Raw genomic sequence first — 10,175 nt, 5'->3', positions numbered from 1 at the left:
TAGGTTACGCAGGACAGATTGGCCGAAGATGGAATCTTGTCTTCCGGCTTTGGTCTAGGCAATAGTGGGCTGCGAAAGTGTGGAGAGAACTCCAGGTGGGCAGCCCTACAAATGTCAGGAAGCGGCACCGATCGTAGGTGTGCTACTGAAGTCGCCATGGCCCTCACAGAGTGTGCTTTAACACGGTCTTGGAAAGGAATGCCTGCTTGCTGATAGCAAAAAGATATGCAATCCCGCCAACCAGGAGGAGAGAGTCTGCTTACCCACAGGTTGCTCTAGTTTGTTGGATGGAAAAAGACGAATAACTGAGTGCTCTTCCTGTGGGCAACTGTACGGTCTAGGTAGAACGGCTAGAGGCCCGTTTACAGTCAAGGGTATGCAGAGACTGTTCCCCTGGGTTGGAGTGGGGCCTGGGAAAGAAGATAGGTAGTATGATGGATTGATTAATGTGAAACTCCGAAACTACCTTAGGCAAAAAACTTAGGGTGAGTGCGGAGTACCGCCCGATCCTGCAGGAGTTTAGTGTAAGGCGGATAGGTAACTAGGGCCTGTAATTCGCTAACCCTGTGAGCTGAAGTGATAGCCAAAAGGAAAATCACTTTCCATGTGAGATATTTTAGGTCACAGGAGTGAAGAGGTTCGAACGGTGGTTTCATGAGCCGCCCGAGAACCAGATTAATGTCTCAAGAAGGGGCCGGAGGATGTAAAGGAGGCTTGATATGAAGTAAGCCTTTAAGAAAACGAGTTACGAGGGGTTGTACTGCTATATGGACATCCCCGACACCTTTATGGAAGGCGGCTACCGCACTGACATGCATTCTGATGGAAGAGGTCTTTAGACCTGATTCCGATAAATGCCAGAGATAGTCCAAAAACCTTGGGATTGGACAAGAAAAAGGATCAAGGGATTGCGAAGAACACCATGATGTATACCTTTTCCATTTATAGGAATAAGACTTTCTTGTGGAAGGCTTCCTTGAAGCAATCAGGACACGAGAAATTGAATCTGAAAGGTTAAGTGGTTGAAGAATTAACCTTTCAACATCCATGCCGTTAGGGACAAGGCCTGAAGATTGGGATGGTGTAGACATCCGTCGTTCTGAGTGATCAGAAGTGGGTGCATTCCCAAGGGAATGTGCCTGCGGATGGAGAGATCCTGGAGTATGGGAACCACACTTGGCGTGGCCAGTGAGGTGCGATCAGGATCATGGTTCCCTTGTCCTGATGGAGCTTCACGAGAGTCTTCGAGAGAAGAGGAAGTGGAGGGAATGCATAAAGCAGACCGGTTGCCCACGAGAGGGAGAATGCATCTCTGGGCTGAGAGCGCTCGCTCCGAATGAGGGAGCAGTAATTGTCTACTTTGTGGTTCTGAGGGGACGCAAAGAGGTCTATTTGGGGATAACCCCATTGCTGGAAAAGAGAGGTCGCTACCGAGGGGTTGAGCGACCACTCGTGTGGTTGGAAGACACGACTCAGTTTGTCTGCCAAGACATTGTGTACTCCCGGCAAGTAGGTGGCCCTGAGGTACATCGAGCAGGAGAGCGCTTCCGCCCAAATCTGCACAGCTTCCTGACACAGAAGGAAGGAGCCTGTGCCTCCCTGCTTGTTGATGTACCACATGGCCATCTGGTTGTCCGTCTGAATCAGGATAACGTGATTTGATAGAGAATCCTGAAAAGCTCTGAGAGCATATCGCATCGCTCGAAGCTCCAGGAAATTTATCTGGTGTTTGGCTTCCTCTGGAGACCAAAATCCTTGTGACTGCAGATCGTTCACATGAGCTCCCCCAGCCGAGGTTGGAAGCATTGGTGGTGAGAATGAGTTGAGGATCTGGCAGGTGAAAAGGCAGTCCCTGGAGGAGATTGTTCTGATCTTTCCACCAGGTGAGAGACAGACGGAGTGCGTCGGTGATGTGGACAATGGTTGACAGAGGCTGAGTCGCTTGAATCCATTGTGACCTCAGAGTCCAATGCATGACTCTCTGCCAGGCGGGCCATTGGTGTGAGATGGACTGAGGACGCCATGTGTCCGAGAAGGACAAGGAATTGTCGAGCTGCAGCTGGTGAGCAAGAGATACGAGGGTTTGCACTCGTTGTTGAGGTAGAAAGGCTTTTGCCTGTAAGGTATCCAAGTCTGCCCCAATGAACGACAAGGTTTGAGATGGGACTAAATAGGATTTCTCGTAATTGACAAGAAATCCTAGAGAAATTAGAGTGTGTAGGGTCAAATCCAGGGACGATCGAGCGGCTTTGCTGGGTTGGGGCCACTGATTAATCAGTCGTCTAGATAGGGTAGACATGAAACACCTTTTTTCCTGAGAAAAGCTGCGACAACCACGAGACATTTGGTAAAGACTCGTGGTGCCAATGCTAGGCCGAATAGAAGCACTCGGTATTGATAGTGATTTGGGCCTACTAAAAACCTGAGATACTTGCGATGAGCTGAAGCTATCACAATATGGGGTGTACGCGGTCCCGGAGGGTCCAGAGAGCAGAGCCAGTCTCCTCTTGTAGAAGAAGTAGAAGCGAGCCCAGGGTTACTATCTTGAACTTTTTCCGCTGGAGGTACTTGTTGAGGGCACGTAGGTCCAGAATTGGATGAAGCCCCCCAGATTTTTTGGGGATTAGAAAGTACCGGGAATAGAACCCTAGGCCTTGTTGTGAAAGAGGGACGGATTCTATTGCTCTTAACTGGAGAAGAAGGGAAACCTCCTGCTCCAGAGGGACAGAGTGGTCGGTTACTCTCCACGCTTGTAGAGGTGGTGAAACCGGTGGAAGAGCAAGAAAGTTCTGGTGGTAACCCTGAGCAATGATTGCTAGCACCCATTGGTATGGCTGGCAGAGGGATCAGGCTGCTGCTCTCCAAGGGAACATCAAAAACCTGAAGCAGGCCCCGGCTGGGGTGCTGCTTCTGGCTTTTGCTTCCGGGGCTGGCGGGGCTGAGATTTCTGATAAGGCCTCGTAACTCGGGACCTTGTTGGTGGAGGATAGTACTTCCTTGGGTGGAAGAATGAGTTCTTAGAGTCCTTCTTGAAGGGCTATCTAGAAGGGAAGTCAGAAGGTATCGATGAGAGCTGTTTGAGGGTCTCATGATGGTCCTTTAATTCAGCCATTATTTGTTGAATCTGTTCACTGAACAGATTATCTCCTATACAGGGCAGGTCAGAGAGCCTGTCTTGTACTTCTGGGCGAAGGTCAGAAGACTTGAGCCAGGCTCAGCGTCTTGCCGAAATGGCAGTTGCAGACACTCTAGTGGAGGTGTTGAAGATATCGTAAGCTGTTCTTTTCTCATGCTTTCCTGCCTCAAACCCCTTGTGGACAAGGGTTTGAAGATGTTCTTGAAATTGGTCAGGCAGGGTTTCAGAGAAGTCCTGTATTTGCTTGAAAATGACCCTGTTGTATTGGGTGTTACACAGCTGGTAAGAAGCAAGCCTGGAGATAAGCATGGCCCCTTGGAACACTCGACGACCAATATTGTCGAGGAACTTGTGTTCTTTGACAGGAGGGGTAGAAGAGTGTGGTTTTGTCCTTTTTGCTTTCTTTTGAGCCGATTCCACCAAAACTGAGTGGTGGTCAAGCTGAGATTTTTGAAAGCCAGGGCTGACACCAGATAAGTATGTGTCAGCCTTTCTGTGTACTGGGCAATGGATCCAGGGTTCCCCAGTTCTTTTTGAGAGAGTCAAGAAGAACTTGATGAATGGAATAGAAGTGATCACCTTAGGGGCATCCAGGAATTGGAGAAGCTCCATCATCTAGTGCCTATCATCTTGCTCCGTCTGAAGCTGGAAAGGGACCAATTCTGACATTTCCTTCACAAAATTAATGAAGAGAGGTCCTCTGGAGGAGAACGCTTTCTACTTTCAGTAGGAGAGGAGGTGAAGGTAAGTAAGTCGGTGTCTGTGGAAGTATCATCACCCCAGGTGTCATAAGGATCAGTAGGCTGACCTGTAGGACGAGAAGGGGTTGGATACCCGAAGGCCCCGGCTGAGGCTCTGAGAAAATCGAAGGCATTGCCGGGGGCACCGTGGATGGCCTGGAAGGCATCGGTGCCAGTATCGAAGGCATCGATGGGCCCGATGTGCGTATCGCTCCCGATGAATGAGTCGGTGGTGAGGGACGACATGGCATCGATGGCTGAGGCAGAACTCCCGAAGGAGGGATGCGAAACGGTATTTCTCCTCCCGATGAGGCTGTCATCGGGGGAGCGCACCGGGGCCATTGGAGACCCGGAATCTCCGGTGGAAGGGCAGTCATGAGCACCTCCATCCGGGATAGCAGCGGTTCCAGAGCTGCTGGAATCGGGTCAGTGACCGGTTCCACTCTCGGTGCCGATGTCGGTGCCGGAGGACCTGGAGCCGTTGCATCGCCTTGTTCGATGGCCTCCTGGACCAGCCGGTCCAGTTCTTCCCGGAGACCTGGGGCAATCAGCTCCGACTCCATGACGGAAGAGGGAGGCTGAGGCACAGTCGGAGGGACCACCTTTACAGGCGGAATCGCGACTCCCAAACCCAGATCGGGTGAGGGTGGCCTCGATGTCCCGGTCGCAGGAGTGGTCGGTGCCGTTCCTGGACGGGGGCTTCTTTGATGGTGGCTTGGACGGTGGTGAGGTCGAGGATTTCGCTCCTCGACGGTCCAAGACTTACAATGCCGATGGCGATGTTTTCTCCCTCGATCCCCTCAATCTTGAGGGGGAGAAACGGGAGTCGATGGCCGTGAAGACGTCGATGGCGGGCAGACACCGGATGGTTGTCGATGTTGGTGGCGACTTCGACGATGCCGGTTCCGATGACGTTGATGCGATGGACGACGTCGGGGTGTGAGCACAGTAAAGGAGTCCCATCTTCTCCATTCTGGCTTTGCGACCTTTTGGTGTCATGTGGGCACATTTGGTGCAAGTCAGGACATCATGCTCACGGCCTAAACACATTACACAGACTCTATGAGGGTCTGTGATAGACATGGTACGAGTACAATCCGGGCACCGACGAAAACCCGACGCCATGGCCATAGAAAATCGAGCCATGGTACGGTCGACGGCCAGTAGGCCGCGAGGGCCAAACTCGATGGTAATCTATGAAAAACGGCGAAAAAACTTACCGGAGTACCGCGGCCAGAGATAAGTTAGAGGAGGGACCCCTGTGGAGCAAAGTTATTTTAAATAAGTCCGTGAGGAAAATTCCTGTCAGGAATGTGTTCAGAGCTCCTAAACCGCGAGGCTACTGCTGCGTGGAAAAAAGAAGACTGAAGGGGGACCCCTGCTGGCTGCAGGGTTAGTGCCATGCTGGGCATGCCCAGTAGGGGCCAGTCAAAGTTCTGGAAACTTTGACAGAAGTTTTCCGTGATTGGGCTCCATCCTGATGATGTCACCCGTATGTAAGGACTACCATCCTGCTTGTCCTGTGAGAAAAGCAGTATTTTCTGCTTTTCTGTACACTTTTTTGGGCCTCTCAGAAATTAACGCCTGCTCTGGGCAGGCACTAATTTCTGAGGGTATAAATGTGTGGGTAGGGTGCACATTTTTTTTTGGGATTGAGGGAGAATAGTTAATAGCCTCATCAGCATGCATTTATTTATTTTATTTATTTATTTAGAAGAGTTTATATACCGGGGTATAGCAGTCTGCCTTCACTCCGGTTTACATTTTAAACAACATATTACAGGAGTAAACAAAAAATAGGTAACATTAAAACATAACATTTGATGTTAAACAGCGCGCTCAGCTGAGCATGCTGATTGGATCAGCCTATTGATTACTTGAGGGTTTGTTTCCTGCCTTTGAATTTGAAATTGTAGATAATGGGACTGTTGATGTCAACATTTTGAAAAATGTTACCTGCTAAGTGCCCTTGGTAAACTTATTATTTCTTATGTTTGATTGTACTTTTTCTTGTGGGTAAATAACTGGTAAAGGCAGGTTATAAGTTCATTTTAAATGAGATTGCATTTAAATTAGCAGAGCGTGGCTCAGTAGACATAGATTCTCAATAGCAAGCAAATGTAGAAGGATTCTTGTGCAGCCTTTGGGCAGTGGGATAGAAACCATCCCTATTTTCTGTTTTGTGCGGAGTTAATGCAGGTTTTTTTGCAGTAAGGTTGGAAATGTCTGCAGTGCCCTTCTTTCATATTCACATTACACATTTTGCATTGTGAGATCATGAAATAATTTAAATTTGTGCACAAGCTTGAGTTATGTTTTCTGCTACTGTGAATGAAAGGTGGCAGGTGTATTTTCAACATGCAAAGTGCTGTCAGCTCCTCTCTGCATAGCCTTATGTAAGATTCATGAAATGGGCAGCCCCGGGTCTGAGAGAGATTTCTGCTTAGACCCTGTGGATTAGTAAGTAAGTATTCAGGAGCGACAAGAGAGAGTGGGGGGCATGGAAATGACGTTCTTAGGACCTCCTTCCAAATGGCGAGTACGCCACACAGAGATCGAGTTGATGCGCAGAACTCTACACACACCTAGGAAAGAAGGCACTTTGCATTAAATAATTGAAGTCATGATGCATTGCCCCATCAAGTCCAGTCTTCTTTCCAGTTCCCACTGTGTAGCTGAATAAAGGAAGAAATAAGCGTTCTCCATTGTCTTGTTACTTCTTCCACAGTGTTCATTAGATTCCAGTTTAAGACTGATGATTTGTCTGCTGAAGATTCCAACAAGCAGTGCCACCAGGGTAAGTGCCAAGAAGCATCATAGTCAGGGGCTTTAGCAATTCGTGATCCTGACTTCCATTCATTTGTTTGTTTGTTTTTATATACCGGTGTTCGATTTTACATATCACATCGGTTTACATACAATTCAATGGTGCAGGAAGCCAAGCATTTCCTTTTGTTTGATACAGGGAACACCTATAACAATAACATAGATAATAACAATAATAATAATATTAACAATAGATAATGTTTGATACAGGGAATATCTATAACAGTAACATAGGTAATAGGTTACACAAATAGTCAAATGTCAGAAAGCAGTTGTGAATCAGAATTAAGATCCTCCTTCCAAAAAAAAAAAATAAAAATACTAGCATTGCAATAAAACAGCCCCTGGGAAGCAAATTGTTCTATGCAGTAATATCACGTCAGGGTACAAAGCTTTGAACCAGGGCCTGCCAGTTGGAAGCCAAGTGTTCTACTTGTAAAGTCACAGAGTGGCTTAAATTGATGCAAACTCAGACTATTGTTAGCCTGGGACATGGCCCCACCCCTGAAGATCCTGACTGAACACCCCCATCCCTGAGGACCAAAAAGTGGCTGCTGGGAAAGTTCTGGCAACTTATGGCCGAGGCCTGCACTGTGGATCTAGCAGGCGAAGCTCTGCTGCCGCAGGAGATGCCTGGACTCTGAACACTGAGACAGTGAAGCAACCTGGCATAATCAAAGCCGGGCTAACGCTCGCAGTGAGTAATGAACCCCCAGAGCACTGGCAAAGAAACTTGTGCACTGAAAATAAGCCCTTGCACATGATCAAACTTAAGTCACAAATGGTTTCTGAAAACCGTGTCTTAAATCAAAATGACTTAAGTTGAAAGCAGCTTTCCCATAGGAAAAGTATTATACAGAGGAGATGGTTTCCAACAGCAAAGCTGCTGCCCCCGTTTTCAGTAAAAGAAATAGAATTTTATTACCGAATCTACGTTAAAAGCATGCAATTTATAACATAACTTGTCTTCCCCCAGACACAAAGAGGCAGGGAGTCAGCAAGCATTTTCTTTTCTCTTCCGCTCTTTAGCGGCGTTTTCTGGTCTTTTCACGCATCCTTCTCTCTTTCAACTCCTGGCTGTCCTCCTTTTGCTCTTCCCTCTTTCTTCTCTCCCACTCTCTATTCCCTGTTTGTCTTTCCCTTCCTTCTCTCAGCAGTTCCTGCCTCTCTCTTCTTTCACTCCTCAGTCGTCACCCTTGCTTTCCTTCGGTAACTCAGTCCTAAATCCTGGTTTAGCACCTTACCAGGGTTGGAAAGGCGGATGTACAGGCTCAGATAATTCTGTTCTTAAAGGAATGTGTGCCTGGCTATGGCTCCCTGCACTGGCAGATGCAAGGGGACTACTACAACAGGAGCAGCTGCTGCAGTCCCAGCAGCCTGAGAGATACCAAGCCCAGTCCCAGGCAATCAAAACCTGTCTCCCAGATATCACCAGCCGAAGGCCATGGCTTAGAGCAGAGGTTCCCAAAGCTGTCAAGGGGGAACCCCAGCCTGTTAGGTCTGCAGGATATCCACAATGAATATGCAAATTTATCTCATGCATATTCATTGTGGATGTCCTGAAAACCTGTCTGGCTGGGGGTGGGGCCTTCATGACAGGTTTGGGAACCACTGGTTTACAGGAACTATCCAACCCTCAGCCCACTACCATCAAAACACTTAAAAAAAAAAAAAGCAGAGGGCATTACCAAGGGTTCCTATATCAATGTGACCTGCATTTCAAGTTATACCCAGAGTACTTTAATAGGGGAACCATGAAGATGTACTGGGGAGTAACCTTGTACGTAAACTGGGAGAGGTTTCAGGAAGAGTTCAGGCAAATAATGTTCTGGATTCATGCAAGATAGGAGAAAGGAGCCTCCTACAGTTAAAACAAGGCACAGATTCAGCCTTTTCCTATGCAACTAGTTTCTATCAGTTACAGACGGATACAGAATGGAATGAGCAAGCCTTATCATACTAATTTCACCTGGGATTATGCCAAGAAATCAAGGGCAAGTTGGCTTGGCTTCAACTGGCTGCCACACTGGAGGACCTGGTCAACACTAGCATTATGTATAGACTTGCAATTAAAGGAACGACAAGGAAAATGTTCAGCTCCTTGCATAACATCTCTGCGGAGAATCCTCCTGAGCCAATACAAGTAGATGCTACTCGATTCATGAAGTCAGGCTTGGGGAATGGAACTAGATGGCCACGATCCTGGTGTCTAAGGTGTAGGGCTTTTGAGAACTTCATGGCAAGGTTTCCTCAACAGGGAGCTGTGTATTGGAGTGCAGAAGGATTTCAGATGCCTGGGAAGAGAACTTGGCCCCCTCAGAGGAATTAGGAGACAAGACAGGAAGAATTGCCACCTTGGTGCAAGCTGAGGTGGCTAGAGCCCAAACACTGGATCACTTACAAGGACAGGAGTTTATGGAAAAACTCATCATACTGTTACCTCCCAAATGAGCGAGCCCCATAATCTCCAAACTAGGCATGGTAATGATGCCTGCAGCTTCCCAGCTGAGTAAGGCAGCTGTGCAACTCAAAAGAAACTTTGAGCACCAGAAGGAAAGAGAGCAAGACCTCTGGGAACTGACCTAGGGTTACAATATGAAATATTCAGTGACCCTGAAGGTAGTTCAAATGAGTACAGACTGCTTAGGGAGAGTACCCAGAGGATTTTATGTACTGGAGTACTCCTCCCCTACAGAAAGTGAGAAAAAGTTGTTAGCAGCAGGATGCCTTATGCAAACTGTATGATGCCACACAGGTGAGCTCAAACAAAGAAGTGGCAATGGCCACAACCTCATCTCAGAAAGGCCACGTTCAAGGTGAAGTCAGGAGCAGCAGGAGCTACTGATAGGAGGACCAGGCCCTACCAACCTGGGAGGAAAGAGGCCAAGCCTGGTTTCTCTGGGGAACTTCATGGATAAGGACTCTAAGGTGTCCAGTGGAGGAGATCTGAACTTTGTGGACTTGGGGGAGCTGGACCTGAGCTTATCAGCACCAAATTTTCCCCATGCGAAGCTGAAATTAGGCTGTGCCATTAGATTGTCTGTGCCAAGGTCAGATTCATGGGACTCATACTCGATCTTCTATAAACGCTGTTTTCCCAGTGTCCAGCTGACGTTTTCTGGTGGCTATAGATCAGTAGACCTATTACAGGCTTCAAGGGTGTTGGCCCTTAAGGGTAAACACTGTCTTAATGGTCTCTGTTTTAAATAATGGGTTGTAACTGTTGTGATTGACTCTTCTGCTTTCTTATAGGAAACCATGAGTTGGGTTGCATCAAGGCAATCGCAATTTTTTGCCTGCAAGGAGCACTGCTCATTAATCATAACACTCCAAAATAGGAGGTCCTAAACCAAGAAGGGGTCTATGGGGAATACAGAGGTGGATGGGTAGACTAGATAGGCCATATGGCCTTTGTCTGCTACCACTTTCTTTATTACCCCTGGTGGATAGGAGAGATATCAGGGCGTTTGACA

The 10,175-nt window shown here is 47.8% G+C and overlaps 1 protein-coding gene across 1 annotated transcript in view; it reads left to right on the top strand.

Moving 5' to 3' along the window:
- Positions 1 to 6,537: 6,537 nt before the first annotated feature.
- The window catches only part of LOC115082633 (protein unc-79 homolog), a gene marked incomplete at its 3' end in the record, with an annotated part of 47,122 nt that continues 43,484 nt past the window's right edge, over positions 6,538 to 10,175 (top strand). The window contains exon 1 of the mRNA XM_029586841.1: positions 6,538 to 6,673. Coding sequence (XP_029442701.1) covers positions 6,632 to 6,673 — 42 coding nt within the window. The remainder of the gene's footprint in view (positions 6,674 to 10,175) is intronic.

Source organism: Rhinatrema bivittatum, unplaced genomic scaffold (assembly GCF_901001135.1).
Source record: "Rhinatrema bivittatum unplaced genomic scaffold, aRhiBiv1.1, whole genome shotgun sequence".
Classification (NCBI taxonomy): Eukaryota; Metazoa; Chordata; class Amphibia; order Gymnophiona; family Rhinatrematidae; genus Rhinatrema; species Rhinatrema bivittatum.
Note: the sequence above shows the minus strand (reverse complement) of the source record. Positions and strands in the feature narration are given on the sequence as shown.